Source organism: Pteropus alecto, unplaced genomic scaffold (genome assembly GCF_000325575.1).
Source record: "Pteropus alecto unplaced genomic scaffold, ASM32557v1 scaffold98, whole genome shotgun sequence".
NCBI classification, from domain to species: Eukaryota; Metazoa; Chordata; class Mammalia; order Chiroptera; family Pteropodidae; genus Pteropus; species Pteropus alecto.
Genome location: NW_006443570.1, coordinates 5,238,284 through 5,258,733, shown reverse-complemented (window position 1 = coordinate 5,258,733; position 20,450 = coordinate 5,238,284). Strand labels below are relative to the sequence as shown.

At 54.1% G+C, this 20,450-nt stretch overlaps 2 protein-coding genes across 2 annotated transcripts in view; one reads left to right on the top strand and one right to left on the bottom strand.

Annotated features, from left to right (window-relative positions):
* Positions 1-2,263, top strand: part of DLX3 (distal-less homeobox 3) — a 3,700-nt gene extending 1,437 nt beyond the window's left edge. Inside the window, exons 2-3 of the mRNA XM_006924784.1 lie at positions 148-338; positions 1,916-2,263. Coding sequence (XP_006924846.1) covers positions 148-338; positions 1,916-2,263 — 539 coding nt within the window. The remainder of the gene's footprint in view (positions 1-147; positions 339-1,915) is intronic.
* A 14,875-nt stretch (positions 2,264-17,138) lies between these two features.
* The window catches only part of DLX4 (distal-less homeobox 4), a 6,388-nt gene continuing 3,076 nt past the window's right edge, over positions 17,139-20,450 (bottom strand). Inside the window, exons 2-3 of the mRNA XM_006924783.3 lie at positions 18,691-18,887; positions 17,139-18,274 (exon numbers count right to left, since the gene is read on the bottom strand). Coding sequence (XP_006924845.1) covers positions 18,032-18,274; positions 18,691-18,887 — 440 coding nt within the window. The 3' untranslated portion in view covers positions 17,139-18,031. The remainder of the gene's footprint in view (positions 18,275-18,690; positions 18,888-20,450) is intronic.

The following is a 20,450-nucleotide window of genomic DNA, read 5'->3' as shown; positions in this document are numbered from 1 at the left end:
GGCCCGGAGCGCGGGCGGCGAAGCGTGCGGCCGGGAAATCCCGGGGGAATCAGTGGGTCGGAGGGTGGAGCGTCCCGCGGGGCCCCTAAGGACCCCGGGGTCGCAGGCCAAGGCTGAGCCGCCCCCCTCCCGGTGCGTTGCCCACAGTGTCGGTGAAGGAGGAGCCGGAAGCTGAGGTGCGCATGGTGAACGGGAAGCCCAAGAAAGTCCGAAAACCGCGCACCATCTACTCCAGCTACCAGCTGGCCGCCCTGCAGCGCCGCTTCCAGAAGGCCCAGTACCTGGCGTTGCCCGAACGTGCTGAGCTGGCTGCACAGCTGGGCCTCACGCAGACACAGGTCGGTTTGGGGCGTCGTGGGTCACGGGGCCTCCATGGGCCTGCGAGGGACTCAGGCTCCCTCCCCCGGATCCCCCAGGCACCGCGGAGCCTGAACGGCCTTTCAAATTCCCTGCAGGCCTTTGAAACCCTTGTGTGTGGGTAGAGCCCCCCCCCAAATCTGAACTTATGTCGGAATTTTCTGCATTAGCACGTATTCAGGCGTGCATATTTGTGACCTCGTGCAACTGTGTCTGTCTGTCACCAGGGTAGTTGTCCTCTTCCCTCTACTCCCGAGTCCACAGTTCCCACTGTCCTACGACAGTGCCGGTCACTCACTTGGTAGGAGTCCACAGTGTGTCAATCCTCCAGGCAAGGCATGTGTGTGTAGAGGAGTACATACACATGCATATGCATGTATATTATTTGCACATATGCTAATGAGTCTGTGTACACACGTGAGAATGCTCATATAAGGAGTTTGACCTTTCAAAGGTCATTGTGTTTATAGTTGGAGGGGCACATAGACATGACTGTACACACATTGGTGATTGCATGTGGAAAAATGTGTGCTTGCTTCAAAATGCCACAAAATGCTTAGCACCCAAATGTTTCGCCCCTTCCTCTTCCTGGAGTCAAAGAGAGAGAATCCCACCAAAGGGGGAGAAGGACTCAGAGGTAGGAGAGCCACCTCCACCCTCAGCCTGTCCCTCAAGCCCCCAGCAGCCTGTCCCTGGGAGGAGTGGTGGCAGCCTGGCTCTCTGCAGGTATTGACAGGCGGGCCTGGGTTGCGGCTGCGTGGGGCCCGGTCCGCTGGGAATCTGGGTCACCCAGTGAGGAGCTGATTCATTGTTTGTACCAGTCATGGGGTGGGGAGCAGCAGGGGGAGGGGGAGATACCCCAGGGGAAATTTGGGAATCAAGATTCACCTGCTCCTGAGTCCCCATTAGCCAGCCGTAGAGGGGCTACTCCAAGCCTGTGTGTGAATGTGGGTGCTCACGTTCGTGGGTGTTTGCCTGGGTGTAGTATCTATGTGTGTGTGTTTACAGTCTGGTGTCCGTATGTGAAGTGGTGAGTGGGTACGTTCCTGCACATGGAGATGCTTGTGTGGGTGTGTGTTTGTCTTTGTGTATCTGTGTGCCTCTGGGTTTCTAATGTGAACGGAAGGCCACAAACTGCCCATTGCCACCTGCGCTGCCTTTTATCGAGTGCTTACTATGTACCAGGCTGCTCTAAGTTCTTTAGCTGTCTTAACTTATTCGAGTGTCATAATGACCTCATGAGGTAGGTAATAGTTCTGCGACCATCCCTCTTTCAGATGAGGAAGGCAAGAACCAGACAAGTAACTTGCCCAAGGTCACACACACTTAGTAAGTGGCAGAATGGAATTTGGAGTCAAGCAGTCAAAAGTTCCTTGCCACAGTTCTACCCCAGTTAGACAAAAGATGCTGGCCTGGGAGTCAGGATACTGGGGGGTTTTACCTGGGTCCTGTCCTGTGACATTTGGGTGGCCTTGCCCTCTCTAGACTGAATTGCCCATGGAGTTTCTACTAAGTATTCCGAGAGGCTAACTAGCTCCCCCTTTCTTCTTGGGCGCAGGTGAAAATCTGGTTCCAGAACCGCCGCTCCAAATTCAAGAAGCTCTACAAGAACGGGGAGGTGCCCCTAGAGCACAGCCCCAACAACAGTGATTCCATGGCCTGCAACTCGCCACCATCACCTGCCCTCTGGGACACCTCCTCTCACTCCACTCCGGCCCCCGCCCGCAGTCAGCTGCCCCCACCACTCCCATACAGTGCCTCCCCCAGCTACCTGGACGACCCCACCAACTCCTGGTACCATGCACAAAACCTGAGTGGACCCCACTTACAGCAGCAGCCGCCTCAGCCGGCCACCCTGCACCATGCCTCCCCTGGGCCCCCGCCCAACCCTGGGGCTGTGTACTGAGTACCCACCAGGCCTGAACCTCCCACGAAGGACCCCGGGACCAGGCAGAAGGTGCCTCCGTCCTAGATGACACTCAGGAATCATCGAGGAGCAGAGGGGAAAGGGGATTCTCTTTCCCCTTCCTTCACCCCTTCTTCCAAGGACCCAAGAGCTCCAGATGAAATTTGCATGGACCAAGGATGTCCCCTGAACCTCTGTCCCCTTGCCTAGACACTGAGGTACCCCTCCAGATGCTGGGGCACTCCACCTGGGACAGCGTTCCTCTTCTGCTCCAGGAGCCTGGATTGGTTTTAAATGGCTCATCACCTTCCAGCCTCTAAAACCTAGTTCTCGTTTCCCAGACTGGACATCTGGGGGACTGTGGAGCGTTTGGTGGTCAGGCCTGGACTGGGCACCAGGCACCATGGATGCCGGGACCTGCCAGACCTGGTTCCTCCTAAGCCGCCCGTGGCTCCCCTCTTTCTGAGCATCTCCTCTGCCAAAAAGACGTTGGACATCGTAACTGGGACTCAGGGTGGGGACCTCAGTCAGCCCCACCCCGCACTTCTAGCCCTCATTTAAGATTTGAGGGTTAAACCAAAGAAAAGCCCCCAAGGGGGGGCACCTTTTAATACTTGTGGCTTTAGAGGGAAGAACTCAAGGAGGCATCTCTCTCCTTTCCCCCTACTCTGGTGGGAGAGGATGGGTGGGTCTCACAACTCTTTTCTAAGGACCCATTTCTTCTTCCATGTACAGGACTTGCACAACTTTGGTTTTAAAAGCTGTTGAAAAATAGGAAAACAAAGGGCATTGTTAACAGATAGGACCAATCTCCCCTGCGCCCACCCGGGCACCTCTGCCCTGCCCCGCCCCGCCCCCACCCCACCTCTTCCTCTCCTCCAGTAAATTGGCAGTTTTGGCGCCAAACTCCAGATCTCTAAGGAGACATACCAGGCAAGAAAACCCCCAAAACACCCCCTTTCCGGTGGCCTTGGAAACAGATTGCGAGGGCTGAGATAGAGAATGTTGCATGAGGTGCGTGGGGAGAGAGGGGAAGCTTGGTGCCTTTAGGGGTGACGGGGTAGCTGTCTGGAGGGCTGGTGGCACTGTCCCTCCGTGGCCCAGACATCGCCCTCGGAGCTACCTTTCCTCCACCTGTGATGTGGTCAAACATCGAAGAAAAGGCGAGGTAGAAAACTGTAGCTATATATATAGTCTGTATTTTTTTAAAGAGCAACAGAGAGAAGCAGCCTCCTCCCTATGTGGTTTCCTATTTATGTGGTCCTTTCCTCCTGGATGTACCTGCCTGTGCGTCGTCGTCGTCATCGTCGTCGTCATCGTCGTCATGAGCTGAGAGAAACAGGGATGTGGGCTCTGGCTGGACTGGACTATGGTGGGAGGTGCAGGAGCCAGGAGAGACATGGTGGAGCTCCAAGAGTCCCACCCCAGGGGGCAGGAACGGAGCCAGCTCCCACCACCAGCCTTCTCATTTCTGCTTTCTTACTGGACCCATCTTTATATACAACGTTAATAAAAAAGAAGAAAATAACCACTGAGCTCTTTGAACTGGAGGCTGGAGGCAGATGGGGCTTTTGGAGGAGGGTCTGGGAGTTGGGGAAGGCGTTTGGTGGGAAGGGAGCTCTGAGCCTCCAGGGGCTCCTGGGGGTGTCAGAGCCTGGGGACCTACTGCTGAGTCCCTGGGTTCAAGGGCTGGGCTGGGCCTGGCCCCAGGTGACAGGTGCTCCTGACCCCATGGCTGCCCCCAACCACGGGCAGGTCTGTGTAGGTGGGAGGCTCCCAGCTGTAGCCTCCCTGACTCCACTCTGCTTGGTGGCTTGGCGTTCCCTGTCAGCCAGCTGCCCTCTGCCACTGCTGCTGCTGGGTCACCTCAGGGCTGCTCTTTGATGTTGGGCTCACACGCAGACATGCTTGCACATGCGTGTACACCCCCTGCCTCCACGCCCAGGCACTCCCTAGCCCCTCACCTTCCTGTCTGTCCTTTTCAGCTTGGGGTGAGGGTGGGGCCTCAGGCAGGGGGAACACCACTGCTCCTACAGCTGGCAGGGACACCAGGCCTTTGGGATCCGAGCTAGACGATGAAAGCAAACAGACGAGGGCTTCTGTGTTTCCTTCTCGGGAAGCTCAGGCCCTGACTCAGTGCCTTCTGGCACTGCTGCCACCCTCCTGTCTTTGCTGCCCAACTCCAAACCTTCGTAGACAGAGATGACGGCGGTAGAATGAATGGAGGTGTGTGCAAGCGACACATCTTGGTGCAGATGGGACACAACATGATGCATGCACACGCTTATGAAGCTACCTCTCTCTCAAACACACGCGTGCCAAGACACAATGACATCTTCATCATCACACATACATGGACTCTCCACTTGAAGCAAACGTATCATCTGCAAGCACACATATAGACACAAATACATACCTGAGACACCTTCACATCACACATACGTACAAAGCCAAAGCCACAGCACTCCAAGACATAGAGACCCCCCAGTACACAGATGTACAAACATCCATTGCTCAAGTCACCTCAGCATCAGACACACACACACATAGAGACACACACACAGAGCATGGACGCACGCACAGAGAAAGGCAGAGGCAACTCCTTATGTTGGAAAAAGTCTTGGATGGAGAATCAGCGCCACCACCCAGCAGCCAAGGTGACCCAGCTCAGCCTGTCAGGCCTTCAGTTTCCTCTGTCAAGTGGGACAACAGTCCCAACCCTGTTGGCCTCTGGGGCTGTTGTGAGGTAGAAAGCAGATAAGGCTGCGAAGGCGGAAAGAGCTGGTCTAACCTAAGGTCTTTGTCAGACAGCAGTCACAGACGCACTGCGGAGGGGTTTTCAGGTCGGGCTCCAGAATGGTGGAGATCCTCAGCCCCCACTTCACCCCTCTCTCTCAGAAGGCAGGCCTTCCCCTCCCCCCACGCCCAAGGGAGGCGGAAGGGAGGAGAGCCTTCAGCCCACGGACGCCAGCCGGCGGCCGGGCTGGCAAGGGTTAAGTGGCAGCTGCCAGGCGGGGCCGAACTGAGCAGTTTGGTTTGAGGGCTGCGTGCAGGCAGGAGCGGCGAGGCGGCAGCCGGGCAGACTTGCTGGAGACACTGCATTTTATTAGGGCTGGGCTGCCAGCAAAGGGAGGGAGAGGGAAAAAAAAGGGCAGAAAGAGAGGAAGGAAGGAGGGAGGCTGGGCGGGCAGGCTGGCGGGCGGGCTGCTTCGGGATGAAAGGATGTTGTAAGCTCCCTAATTCCACCCTGCTCATCCCTGCTCAGTCAGGCTGGATTAACTGCCCGGGTGACCTCCCTCGGGGTTAGCCCCACCCCTGACCTCCCCTTCCTCCTCTCCTCACCTCCAGGCCAGTCGGGTCACCCTCTTCACCAACCCTGGAGTGGGGGGAGAATGCGAAGACAAGGGCTTGGGTGGGGGAGCTGGCAGAGTGCCAGGGTGGGGCTACTCAGCCCATCTTCTGCCAGGTGCTTCTTGACTGTACCTATCGCCTTGTAACAACCTTTGGGGAAGAGGTGGGTGCTAGGGACCCCCAGTCTGCCACAAGGGTCACTCTTCTCCAAAATTTAGTAACAGTTGGCATTTGCTAAATTCCATCTCTGCCAGGCACTTCACATGTGATCCTCACAGCAACCTGGAAGGTGGGTGGTATAGTACCTGTTTTTCAGATGGAGAGACTGAGACTCAGGTTCAGTCTCCGTCAAGGTCATATAACTAATAGGTGGCAATGCTGAGATTTGAACCCAGGTTCATCTGGAAAATGGGTTCTCTTAATGGGCTTTAAAGTTTACTAAGGTCCCCCAGGGCAGAGTGTCAGAGAGCTGGAGCCACCACAACTCCGCCCACCTTGGCCCGCCTGGCCCTCCTCCCTGGGTTCTTCCCTGGGAGAGGTGGAGGGGGAGGAGCTGGGCTTCTTCCCCAGGGCAGGTCCTAGGAAAAGCTTAATGTCGTGGTCAGGAATGTGCACGTTGAAGTCAGCTGACCTGGACTACATTCTGTCTCCACCACTTCACTGTGTGATCTTGGGCAAGTCACTTAACCTTTCTAAGCCTCAGTTTCCTCATCTGTAACAGGGATAATGCTACCTACCTAGCAGGGTTATTGAGATTAAATAGGTTAATGTGAGTAAAATGCTTAACAAGATACTCAGCACATGGTGAGTACTGCTCAGTTAATGAAAGTTGCTGTTGACATGGTGACGAGGGAGATGGGGCTTTACTCTCTACCTCACCTCCTGCCTCATTCCCCCCTCCTATACCCTGGATTCAGACCGACGCCCCTGGCTGCACTTGCCATGTTGGTTGATCCACTCATCTCTAGGGTTACTCCAAAAAAGAGTAAGTCAACCAATATTTATTGAGCACCTGCTATATGCCAGGCAGTTCTAGGAGCGGGTATAACAGATGACCGAAGCCTGGGAAAGAGATCACAGACCTATGCCAGGCGCTCCAGGGCCAGAGGCAGGACCCACCCTAGAGAGGTCTCCAGCTGGGCAAACTCAACACAGGCAGGGAGGATAGGATAGGCTGTCAGAGGACAAGGCAGGGGCAGTTGGGGGTAGGTGGGAAAGAAAGCTGGAAACGTTCCATGGAAGAGGTGGCATTTGAATTCAGCCTTGAAAGAAGTATGGAAGCCATGACAGGCAGAGCTGGGGGTCTAGGAGCACACTCCATGGAGACCCCACATACAGAATAATTCCCCTTCCGGGACTCAGAGAATAGAGAGGAAGGAGGCTTGGGGGAGAGCCTGAGAGCAGCAGCCTTGTAGACACCCACGGTTGGCTAGAGCTGATGCTGGAGGGGAGGCACAGGTCCAGAGGGTCCCTAAATGCTTCCCTGCATGCTGGACTCAGAGAAAGGCCGGCAAGCCCCTCAGATGTGCTGGCAGTTGCCCAGACAACGTGAGCTTGGAGAAAGGAAGCTCTTTGTCCCCTTCTGGGAGGAGATAGCCCCTGCCCTTCTCACTCGCGGAAGTGGATAAAAAGATGGTCTCTACCTGTCTCTGAAGCCTCTCTTTTAAGGGGTTTCAGGCACTAGAGGATCTTAGAGACATCATCCCAGTTCAACCTCCATACACTATCTGCCTCAGCAACACACTATCACTACCACTTACTCCCCAGTCCAGAAGAGCCCCCACACCTCCACTGGGAGGGGGGTTCAGGGCAGCAGAGGCAGGACCCCCGATGTGCAGCCTCCCAGCCCCCAGATGAGGGCTCTGGTTGGCTAAGTCAGGCTGAGTTGCATCAACCAAACCCAAAGGGGATGGAGGAGGAGGAGAAGTGGGGGGAGGGGAGAACAGAGAGGGGAGGAGAAGGGGGAGCCTTTAGCCAGCACCTTGGCCTCTGTTTTTCCAGCTTTAATTGCAACATTAATCGCCTTAATAAGCTGTTTACCAACCACCCGGCAGCCTGACGACGGGGAGACTGAGGAGTCAAAAGTGCTTGGAGATGAGTTTCCTAGGCAGCCCCGGGGAAGAGGGGTGAGAGGACAGTGTTGATGGGGGATCAGGTGGGGCTTGAGGCAGAGGAAGTGGATGGGGGGCTCGTGAGAAAGCAGCAACCAGGGAGTCAAGAAGGCTAGCCTCCCGCTCTTTAAGGGGGCCCTTTTGGATCTCCAGCCTGGATCCCCAGGCCCCCCGACCCACATCTTTCTCCTTTGTCACTCTGCTGTGCTGGTCACTACTACTACCTGGGTGACTCTTTCCAGGCCCCTGTCCCAGCATTGTGGAGGCAGAGCCTGCTTGGTCTTCTTCACTGTCTGGTCCCCAGCTCATAGTATTGGGCATGGACCAAGGAAAGTAGTTTTTGTTTACCATAGGGAGCTGGAAGGCTAAGGGCCTGGGGAAGTCTTTATCCAAGGCCCCTGGGGAAAGAGCTGGGGAGGATGTGCACTGGGGGCACCAGGTATGAGGGTAGGGACTTGGGCATATTCGCAGGACAACTTCCCACCCCACACTCACTTAGCACAGGCTAGAGAAGCAGGATGCTCAATGAACATCAAATACCTAAATGAATCAATGAAGTGATAGAGAGCTCTTGGGGCCCTTCGCACAACACTTCTCAGCATCAGCTCCCACTCCTATCAAATGAGGGGCCGTGAGGCTGAGGGGGAAATGAGTGCTCCCCTCTCTCGGCTGTTGGGGGTTAAATGAAAGGACAAAAGGAAGACCCAGCACCTCATGGCTGCTCCTGAGCGGCTGTAGGAGCTGACAGTGACTTTACCCTCACTTGGCCTTATCTCATCTAATCTTCCCGAAGGAGCCCCAGAGAGACTGTGATTTGCCCAAAGTCACACAGAAAATGAGGGGCAGTGTTCCTCTGCCCACACCAGGCCACACTGGACAGGCACTACTGAGTAGGCTCCCAAACCCTGACCTCTGGACTGCAGAACCAGAGTGTCCTCTGACCAATAAGCAGATTGGACCCAATAATCCAAGGCCCTAACTCTGATGTTCTTCAACTGGCCCAGCAAAGGGAGTGGGATGGGGTATTGAATTGGCCTGTTGAACCCTGAGGTGGGCTGTCTGAGAGAAGGAGGGACTTAGGGGCCCAGGGCAGCCAGGATAGGCGTCCTGGAAGGAGTCAAACCTGGGGAAGGGGCTGACAGGGGCTTCGAGGCCTAAATTCCTAGGTTGTCTTCTGGGGCAAATTGGAGCAGAATTGAAAATGTCTGCTGAGTAAGCAGGGAAGGGAGACTCCACACCCTGCAAGATTAGCTGGGGCGGGGGAGCGGGTATCCCCCCACCCCGAGCAGTTCACCTTGCACCTGGCAAACAGCAGTGGTGGCAGCAGCAGCAGCATGCCCTTCCCTGTGCACTGAGAGTGCCTGGCCACGTCATGCAACGCGTGTGGCACTGTCCCGCGCCCACCCCTGGAGGCAGTAAGGCCTGCTCTGAGCTCAGGAATCACCAGTGCGGGAAGGGGTGACATGCCCTTGGCTAAGGGAGGGTGGGGGGAAGCTGAAGAAAACAAGAGGCCAGAGGGAGCAGGAGGCCAGCTGGTAAGGAAGGGAAGCGGGAGAAAATTGCTTCCAAGCGCAGACTCGGATCCTCCCAAGATCTGGGCAGGGAGGATGCTAACTGAGTACCTACTGTGCACAAAACTCGATGCCAGGAGCTTTCATAAGCACTCTCCTTCAGACTTCTCAACTGCCTGGCAAGGTCAGTGTCATGATCATCCAGTTTCACAGGTGAGATAATTGAGGCTCAAAGAGTTTTCAATAATTTCCCCTAAAGTCTTCTAGTGAGTTTGAAACAGAGTCCAAACTACCGGATCCCTGATCCATGGGCCTCTCACCACCCCATGGTGTTCAAGGCTGAAATGGAGAGGAGGGAGGAGGCCAAGTTCAACCTTTCTCTTTGTTCCCAGATCTGCTTTATACCCTTAGAGAAACTGGGGTTGTCATTCCATGGACTAAGACACACATGTCCAAACACCAGGCACACGTATGCATACACCTGAGCTCAGACCCTGGCTTTGACACTTACTCGTTATGTAACCCAAGGCAAATCACTTGTCCTCTCTGAGCCTCACTTTCTTTCATCTCTAAAATAGAGCTAATCATATCTATCTTGCAGGGCTGCTGAGAAAATTAAATGAGATTACACATATAAAGGGCTAAATACAAAGCTTGGCACAATGATGGGAGCTCAAAAAATATATACTGTCAGGATGGTATACAGTTAGGAAACTCTTCATTTGGCCTAGGGAGTTACAGGCACCCTCAATGGACCCAAAGTTGACCCTTCCTCCTTGTCAGGGAATGTCTCATATGGAATTCCTCCTTCTGCTGTGAAAGTTCTTTCTTGATTCCAACCTAGGTCTGCCATGCTTCAGGTATAATGGAAGGGACAGAGCCATGTGCTGGGCCTTAGAACCAGTAGAAAGGAAGATGGCAAGGTCAATATCTTCTGGTTGCTAATCAGCTAAAGAACTGCTCTCCACATCTAAGACTTAACAGTATTTTATTATTTTGTGTTTTCATTATAAGAGGAATATTTTCCCTTGTTTATTGGTGGACTAGGGAATAGCTACTGATGTCTTATACTTACCTTGTATCCAGCCACTATACCAAATTTTTCTTAATTCTGAAAGATTTTTTCCCCTAGAGTCTCTTGAGTTTTCTAGGTATGCAATCAAATATCAGTTAAAAGAAATGGTTTTTTCTCTGCTTTTTAGCCTAGTGGGAGGGATTCTGGGGTTAAAGGATGGGCAACCTTTCATGAATGAAGAAGTCAGGGACCCCGTGTGCCTCTGCATTAGCTCTGACCCAGGCAGGTTCTGGATGGTCTCACCTCTTCAGGCACCTTCTCACTTGGCGTGCCCAGAGGGCTGTCCTGGGAGGACAGTCAGACGTCTTCACCCTTTGGCCAGCCTCCCACACAATTTCCTCTTCTCTTCACAAAGCTGCTTCTGTCCAACCCATCATTCATACTGCTGGGTGTCTAGGGAAGACAGCCTGACTAGCATTCCGCTCTCAAATATTGACCAGCAAAGGAATAGGGCCAAGGTCCCTTGTAGACAGAGGTTTTTCTTGCTTGGCAATCAAAAATAATAATAATAACTAATCTTTGTTGAATTCTTACTATATTTTAGTGCCTTTTGTGTTTGATTTATTTAGTCTTCACGACAACTCTGTGAAGCCCATGCTCTTTTTCTTCATTTTTTGGATGAGTAAGGTGAGGTACAGAGAGGTTAGGAAACTTGCCCACGGTCATAGAGTTGGACTTGAACTCAAGCATCCAGCTCCTTACTATTTTGTGTTCCTGGAGATGGAACTGTACTCTTCACCATTATATGGTAAGCTGGTGGGTCAGAGGAGAATTTAGGTGAATGGGGGAAGAGGGACAATTCAGCAAATTGATATGGCCAGGGCGAAGGAATAAGTCACCATACCTCCTGGCATACTTGCTATATCTCAGAACTTAACAAGGGCGCACTCTCCTTGTCTCCGTGACCTTCTGAGATGTTTTGATCATTATCCCCACTGCACAGGTGAGGAAATAAAGGCCCAGAAAGGTAAAGTGACTTGCCCAAGGCCTTTCATCTGTGTGTCTGCATTCCAGAGACTCCATGAAGTCTCTCTAGAGGAAGAGACAAATTTAATTTTCGAGAGGCCAGGGGGAATAATTCTTATTGTTCAGATGGGGCTGTCAAGCGGCTGGGGGCAGGAGGGAGCTAAAGCCAGCTATGAGTCCCAGGGCGGATTCAAGCTTTGGAGAGGGAGGTAGGAGGACTTGAGGAGGAGGTCACAAGGGGTGGAAGAAGCCTGCATAGGTGGATCCAACTGATCCCTCTGGACTTGGGGAATGTGACAGGAGCCCAGCAGAGGCATGTCAGGAGCCTCCCGCAGTCTGGCTTCCCCCAGGATCTGTTAGAGCAAAGAATTCCCGGTGGCTCCAGGGCTGGGAGGAGGAGCTTGCAACAGGTCCCAGCACGCAGAGACGGAGAAAGCAGCTCCTGCGTCCAGCCTGAGAGGAGTGGTCTAGCGGCTCTGCTGCAGCAGCCACGGTGGGCAGTGGGAGGGGTGGGAACTGGGTAAGGTTCACATGCGCCCACCCACTCTTAGTCCTCTGCCCAACCCCATGCACTGAGGCCCTTCACCCCAAAGAGAGTGAGAGCACTGCGGTTTGGGGAGGAATGATCAGGCAGAGGAAGGAGCCTTTGATAGGGGAAGTCCCCAGACTGAGAGTGGAGGCCAGTACCCTGCTCTCCGGCAACTTCCAGTCTGAGGGAGGAGTACAAGCCCTGAGGGGTCAGGCAAAAAAAATGACAGAGAAGGCAATCGTGGGGTGGGATTCTAGGCCAAGGGGTTTCCTGAGCAGAGCAGGGAAGGGATGATGGAGTCCTGGGGAGCCTCTGATCTAAGTGAGATAATCCAGATACCATGTTCCCGGCCTCATGATTTGGCCTGTATATTATTCATCAGCTTGAAGTGAGGATGGTAAGACAGTGGGGGCCATGGGCTGGAGTGGAACTCCTCATGCTGGCCAAAGAGTCTTCCTTCGATCTGATCTAAAATTCAACTGAAATCTGAAATCGATGGTTCAGATGAAGCTGAGAGAAATATATTTCATATATGTTTCACAGAGAGTGGCACCCTCCCCTGGAAATGAAGTAATCTCTCCATTTGGGGACCAGAGAGGCTGAAAGCCTGGCACTGTGAGGAGCTGAATCAGAAAACTTGATGTGTGGAGGAAGCTTGAGGCTAACTCCTTTCCTCTTCCTGGGCTGGCCAGACACGTCCCCCAGGATGCCAAAGGGGCTGAGTATCTGAGAGTCATCAAGCTGTGGGGTTGGAAAGAGCTACAGAATGCATCTAATTTGATGGGGGAAGCAAAGCCCTGTACTCAGGGAGCCTCCAATCTGATGGGAAACAAGCTCTGCCTTGAAAAGCCCCAGACCGGAGTGGAAAGTGGTAGTGAACACACACCAACCCCACCACCACCACCTCCACACACACACGATTTGGCAAGAGAAATTATCTGAGCTTCAGAGAGGGTGTGTAACTTGCCTAAGGTCACACAGCAAGCAGAAGCAGAGCAGTGCTGTCCTCACCACCCTGTGATTCCAGGTCCCCCTCCTCCCTGCCCGGTGCTGGAGTTGCTCTCAGGACAGGGAGGTAGAAGGATCAGTGGAGACATCTTAGGGGACAGCTTTTGGGTTCCTGTGACAGGGCTGGAATTGATGGCCATGTCTGGGAGCCATGGGATGTTCCGGAAGGACTGAGATAGGAGCTCTTGCTAGAACTCAGGAAAAGAAAGTAAGGCTTCAGGGAAGAAAGAAAATGTGTCGTAATAAAATCGTGGGGGTGGTTCTGTGGCCATTCAGTCTCCCTTCTCAACCGCTTACAATGGATATAGGAGATGGAGAGCCAGGAAAGGGGGCAGAAATGAGAAGGGGTGTGGAGGGAGGGGGAGACAGAGAGAGAGAGAAGACCCAGCCTCTCCCCTCCCCGCACACATTCACACACAGGGAGCTAGTTTGTGTTCATGTGTAAATTTCAGTCTGTTTCTGAATACGTTTAAGCCCCTGAGCATCTCCTTCTTGATTCATTCCTCTGTGTTGGGCTTCTCTCTGAGTATATAACCTGTGAGTGTATTTCTCTGTATATGTCTGTGTACAACTATGGGAAGGCTTCATGCACACGTGCTCATATGTGTCTGTGTTTGGCTCTGCCCACTGCATGTATGCCATTGTGTGTGTCTGCCTTCCATGTATGCCATGAACGTTGTGTGTGTCTTCTGTGGAAATGTGCACTTATGATGTCTTGTGCCTGGTCCCTGCATCTGCCTGTCTTGGTGCATTTGTCTGGGACCTTTGTGTTTTGAGGTTTGGGGTGAAAGGGTCTTTAATGTACCCCCATTTTAAGCAATCTAGGCTGGCCAGGAAAGGGGGAAGGAGAGGCATGGAGAGGGGCCACTTTTCACTCCCTAAGTTTCATCTTGAAAGGAAAGAGACAGCAGTTGCCCAGGAACTCACTGATAGAATTTCTCCTTGGCTCCCCCAGGTCCCACAGTCATGTATGCTATTCAGAGAAGGGACAGAGAGGGGGAGGAGAGGTAGAAAGGGGAGAGACAGAGATGAAAGAGCCGCTCTTCTTCACCCCTCCCTGGAATGAGAGAAGCAAGGAGAGAGATGGGAGAGAAGAGAGGTAGAAAGACAAATACTTTGGGGTCAGTGATTTCTTTTCCACCATAATTGTTAAAACATTACTCACCTCCTGGTACCCAGCTCCCAGGTAAAGGGGGACCTTAGTCCCTTGAAAACCAGAAACTTTGTGGGCAGGATTTAAGGGGGCTTTGCAGAGGTCCGAAGCCCATCCCCACACCCCTGTCTCAGCTCCTGCCTCCTAGCCTCTAATTCCCTCTCAGCCCCCTCTACCTCCTCCCAGGCTAAACGAGCCCTGGCAAGGAAAGGGTTATCCCAGGTGAACTCGGAGTAGGCAACACCTGCAGGATACTTCTCTGAAGAAGAGGCTTCAGTGGCCCTGAGGACAGAAAGGTGAGAAGAGATTTGCCACCACTACAATGGAAAGAGTTGAGATTAGACGCCAGGCAGAACTAGAAAGCACCAGATGGGGGCGGGGAGAGGAGAGAGAGTGGGTGTATCATCACCTCCTTGATAGCAGGAAGTCAGTATACGCCTTCTCTGGCCTTTCCCCTCTCTACCCACATCCCTTATAAGTTCGGGGGTTAGTCCTTGATCTCCAAGGCCCCGTCTACACAGGCCTCAGCTACCCGGATAACATTCCATTGACTCTGGATACAATCCCAGAGACAAGTTCAGGCATCCAAACTCAACTGAGGTTTGGAGCTGAGTAATCAGCTGCTAGGGCTATGGAGACATTTTGTCGGGGAACAACCAGCTCCCCACCCCCAACATGCACTGTGGATTTGGGGCGGGGGAGGGGCTGCCTGTCACTCAGTGTCTTCCCAGCCCCCTCCCACCACCACGTTCTCCCTCTTCCCACCTGCAAGTAATTTGGCCAATGGGCAGTTAAGATTGCAGTGTGGAATCCCTCTAGATGTGTGTGTTTGGTGGGGAGGGGGCTACCTCCTTTACCCCTAGACCCCTGGTGCCCTTTTTCTCTTCACAGCAGCAAATTGCTTGTAATTATCTCACATTGAAAGGTTCAGGAGCTGCTACCAAAATTGCTTTAATTGAATTAATTGAATCTCATTTTGTTAGGGGAGAGAATGGGGAGCATGTCTTAAAATAGCACATGGGGAGAGGGAAGGGAAGCCCCGAGTCAGCTTTCCTGCACTAGACCCTTGTAGGAGAGAGAATGTGCCCTGGACTCCCTGTCTCACTTCTCAGTCTCAGCTGATTTTCCACGCCCAGTGCATTCAGGACCTTGCCCGGGTCCTGTTCGCAAATGGCGGTGACCAGGGATGTGTGGAGTTCTCCAGTCTCCGGCCCCATTCCTCCTCCCTACTCTCAGGAGACAGATGGGCCAGAGGGGAGAGGTGAATGGATGGCAGTGGCGGTATTACCTCAACCTTGCCATGACCCCTCCTTCCCGATAATCATACAGCAGCTATAAATGCCATTTATTAAGTGCTTACTATGTTCCAGGCACCGTGTCAAGCATGTTACAAGCGCTATCTCATTTCATCAGCACAACCACACTTCGAAGCATGTCCTATTAGTCTTCCCATCTTAGGGGGAGAAAAACGAGGCTCAGAGAGACGTGAAGGCACTTGCCCAAAGTCACACAGTAGGCTAGGACTCTTTGGATACCAAAGCCAGGGGCATCCTCATGGGAACAAACCACAAGTTCCCCTTCTACAGCTCAGACAGCTTGAGGGAGGGGAATGGGGCACCTCCTCCAGTGGGGTTCCAGTCCTATCATCACCCAGGAGCTCAGGGAAACTGGATCAGCTCCCAAGTGGAAAAGGATTCTCATTCCCCCCGGAAAGGGTATGTAGATGAGGGTAGGAAAGGGGGGGACGCTGTCAGCTCAGCTAGCCTCTGGCTGGGAGAGCAATTACGCTCCTTCTACTACTTAACTTTACAACTTGGGCTGTTGTTTTAATGATGTGACTCGTGTTGGGCTGTCCAATTAATCTCGCCTTTGGAGGTTTTCCGAGATGGGTAGATCTTATCATGGGTCTGTGGAAAGAGGCGTGTGCAACCTGCAGTGGGAAGAAACAGCCACTCTGAGGGCCTGTGGCCTCAGAGAAGACCCAGAAGAGGTGATCTGGGACAGGGCCACTGGCAGCCAGTGGAGAGAGGGGAGCCAGGGGTGGGGGAAGGCATTGGTGGGGAGGAAGAGAAAGAGGAGGTTCCTCCTCTTTGCACCCTCATCCTTCACTGTTCCCAGATCTTGGCTTTGGCCCGCCCATGCCATTTGCCATCCCCAGGAAAACCCTCCATGTATGTTTTGGGAAGTGGGGGTGGCCACTGACCCAGAACAGGGCTCAGGAAGGACTGATTGTAGGACTCCTCCCAAAGTGGGGGGCTTCCACTGAATTTCACACCCTCCTGCCCTACTCCAATTTGGACTCCAGTTTGGGCCCCTCTCTGGCCAATGGGGTTGGCTCAAAGTGCCTGAATGAGCTTTCCAGATGGGGCAGGCCCTCAGTACCTAGGGACAGGTTTAGGCAGTAAGAGGAAAGGTGGATTGGGGAGCCCTTCCCCCAACCTCTCAGGTCAAGCTGGGCTGGATTCCCTGCATTATTGACTGTCCTTCTCTACCGCTGGGTGCTGTGTGGGGTGAGGTGGCCATAAATCTACCAATGGATCCAGATCCAGTTGGAGCCCCCTGACTATGCCCACACTGCCTTCTGTACTTCCCTGAGCCTGGCACCACACAGCAGCTGGCCATTTGGCTCCCCTGTTTGCCTGCAGGGTCTACCTAGGTCACCTTCATACTGGAGCTCTAACAGAGCACAGGCTCTACAAATATTTGTTGGGTGAAGGAGAAGTCCAGTTCCTTCTTGGGTTTTCTTCTCCACCTTCTCCTCCCTCTTCTCCTAGGTGGGCCGGGGCCTTTCCACCCCCAGGGAGCACACTTCTCTCAGGGGAGGGCTGGATTGGCTCAGTGGGCATGTTCTCTCCCAAGGTAAGCAGGGGTCTCCCTGGGCTGTGTGGTGCCGGCTCCCTCCAGAACTGGGCCAGGAGAGACTTGGCTGGGGAGGACCGTTCAGACTTTGGTCATTCCCAGAAGTAGCATCTTTCGGTTTCACAATGGAGTGTATGAAAATATGGACTTTATTAGAACATTCCAGAGCTAGAACCACAGAGTTAGTTAAGGTTAGAGGCAAAACTAGGATCCAGTGCCTCTAGCTCACAGCTGGAAGATTCAGATGGGAGAGAAGAGAGATGAGCAGCCAGCCTCAGAAATTAGGAAACAAACACGTCTCACAGCCAGGGCCCAGGTTTTTGTACAAACTTTAATCTCTGGAAGCTCATGGTATGAGGGGTGGTAAGAACCTGGGGCTGCTAGTCGGATCGGTTATAAATGTGAGCAGTTTGTTTAGCCATAGACAGCCATGGGGAACTGAATCGATGGACCCACCGCACCTATTTGAGGTGTCTCTACTTAACTCATCCAGAGAGACTGTTTGTCCCCACTCTGCCCAAAGTGTTACCCTGCTGTGTTCCCAAGAGTACGTGCATATGGGCTTGTTAGGTGTTGTGGGGGGAGGGGCTTTTAATAAATACCAGTTGAATTATTTGGATAATTGGATCCATTATCTACTCAAAATGATAGACATAGGGGAAAGAGGGTTTTTTGAGGAGGAGAGCATAAATTACACATAGGGTTACAAACTCCACATTTGCAGCATCCTTCTCTCAACTTGAAGACCTCCATCCACTCCACTTCTGCTCTTGCTCACAAATGGGTTCGGCAAGGCCCAAAGCACACAAAGAAAAAAACACGCGGTATTTCTTGCTGGTTTCAACCCCAGGCTGTGGTGGGACTGTAGTCCTTTCAAGGAAGGGTTGGCAAGATTAAGGGTTCTGGGAGCAGCCTGAACTCCAGCTGATGACTCTCCGGAGCCTTTGACCAGCTAGAGAGGTGTCTGTCTAGTCCTTGGCAGTGGTTGGGTGGGGGCAGTAGCTAAGACCGAAGTCCTTGATTAGGCTGTTTGGATTATGTGGCAAGGGGGACAGGACTCCATCCTATCCTTTTTCTCCTCTAGATCCTTGTCCTCCTGAGAAAACCCATCTGGAGCTGGTTTTCTCTTGGCCCAGAAGAGGTGCAGGTGGGCGGGGTCCTGGGCTTTGTAGGAGGGGCTTTGCCCGACCTGCCCTTCCCCAGGATCACATCATCTGAGGTGGAGCCAAAATATCCGGGGGGTGATGCTGATACCAGGCTCCAAAGCTGTTGCCATAGCCCCCAGTGGCCAGGGCCCCTGCCTTGGGTAGATCCCAGAGGGATGGAAGGGGTGGGGAGCAGGGAGACAGGGAGGGGGGCCTACCAGTAAAGTCCCCTTCCTGCCCCCCAGAGTTCTGCTTCAGGAGCTTCTTGTATTTGGAACGTTTGTTCTGAAACCAGATCTTTACCTTTAGGAAAAAAAGGGGAAAGAATGGAAGATCAGGAAGAACATACGTGTGGAGGGACATGACCAAAGGAAAGGGACCCAGTGGTACGGAGCAGTCCTGGGAGAAGAGCAGAGGCTGGGAACACTTGCTCCCAGCCTTCCATTAGCCGGGGAAGCCCCTGAGTTCCTCCCTCAGAGCTAATACCAGTTCTCCCAGTCTGGGTATCCTCCTCCACCTAAATCCAACCCCCCTCCCTCCACATACACACACTTTTTAACACATTCCCCCCAATTTACTGAGGGCCAGCTATAAACACACCCTGGAGGACTGTGACAACAGGACTAGGGGACTCATCAGTCATTCCCACCTAGGAGGTGAGTTCCCAGAGAACACACTTCGGGATGGTTAGCGTGCAGGAAGGATGAGACTGGCCCCACCTGGGTCTGGGTGAGGCCGAGCTGCGCGGCCAGCTGGGCCCTCTCGGGCAGCGCCAGATACTGTGTATGCTGGAAACGCTGGTTTAGATGTTGCAGCTGCAGGCTCGAGTAAATGGTCCTCGGTTTGCGCAGCTTCTTGGTCGGAGCTTGGGGGCGCCGCTCCAAGTGCTCCGGCGACAGCGGTGGCTTCTCAGTGTCTGGGGGGCAGCACAGGACCGAGTGTGTGGGATGGTGAGAGGGTCCGACGCGCAGTTTCATAGGCTCATTTGCATCTCGTTTGCATACGGCCTTGGATTAATAAAAAGCGCAGGCACCGGCCTGGCCCTTCTCTACCTTCCGGTCCACGCTCCTTTCAAACCTCATGTCCACTGTGCACCTAGTGGGACCAGATGCGGTTCTTGCCCTCAGGCAGCTCTCACTCTTAGGGGCGCAGTGACCCTAGGAAGAAAGCGCCTAGGGCTGGAGCTAAGGTAGGGGTGGCGGCAGGAGGTCAGAGTTCAACCGGGTGCGGTGGCGCCAGCTTGGGGTGGGGTAGGGTAGAGTGGGGTGGGGTGGGGCGTGGCGGGACACAAAGGCTCGGTCGTGGGCTGGGCTGAGGCCTGGGGAGCACGGGGGAAGGGCATTCCAGGCGGAGGGAACTCACAAGCAATGCTCAAAGGCGTGAGACAGCGTCTGCGTGGCAGCCTTGCCGCAAACGAAAGAGGGGTGAGTTGGAGGCAGCCACGCCTTGAACGCCGGGATGAGCACCCCTCCCAGGATCAGAGTGTGGAAAGTGCTCCTACGGTTTGCCATCGTCTCCCCTACTGTAAGAGGTCGCCCCGTTCCTAAGGCACACCCTAAAGGAAAAGTGACCATCTCTCCTCCCTGCCGTAACCGGCTGGCTAGGGGAGACAGCTTTCAGGGACCCTAGATGCGAGGTCGGGGCGGAGCAGCCCCTCCTCCGCCCGGCCGCATCACAGAGGGATTCTCGGCTGGCAGGAAGGTGACCCGGGTCTGGAGAGAGCGCAGAGCCCAGCAGCGCAGACCCTCCCGGCCGCTCCTGCATCACGTTGCGCTGTCACCTCCTGCCCCTAGGCTCAGCCTCCCAAGTAATCTCGATGGTGAAACAACTCCGCCTCAGAACGCGGGAGACGAGGGGTTCTCCGCTTCCGATCCGGGCGACCCCAATCTGTGCCACTCTACGGGGACACCGAGACCATTCCATGCAGATGGTTGGGCAGAGGCGGACCAAGCGGCTGAAATGGCCCCGGGTTTAAGGCAGCATTCGTGGCATTCCACGCGGGTCTACCTGCCGTCCCAGCCGAGAGGGCGCTTGTTCCTTGTGCCCAGACGGCTAGTGTCCGCCCTTGTCCCCCAAACTCTGTCTGCCTTGGTCGTGCGGCTGGTCTCACCCCACAGATCAGGTTTCCCGCCCTCGGCCGGCCCAGGTGACCAGTTGCTTTCACTTCCCCCGCATCTCTCAACCGTGGCCTGGGGCGCTTCGGGCTTCTCAGATCCACCCCCCTCGACCCCCGCCACAGCCAATTCCCAGAAAAACTGTTGGGTTTCCGCTCCCGCCCGCGCCTGTCCGGCCTCCGCTTCTCCAACCCTATTGCTAGAAGCCCCAGGCTTGCAGCCGAGCGACCACCCGCGCCTCTCTGGCTGTGTGGACCGGGAATTCGGACCGGGACGCACGCAGAGAGAGCCTGGGCTGCAGCCCTGGCTCCTGAACTCTCACAGCCCTCCACGCCCTAACTCCCAGCAGACCCCCACCCCGACCC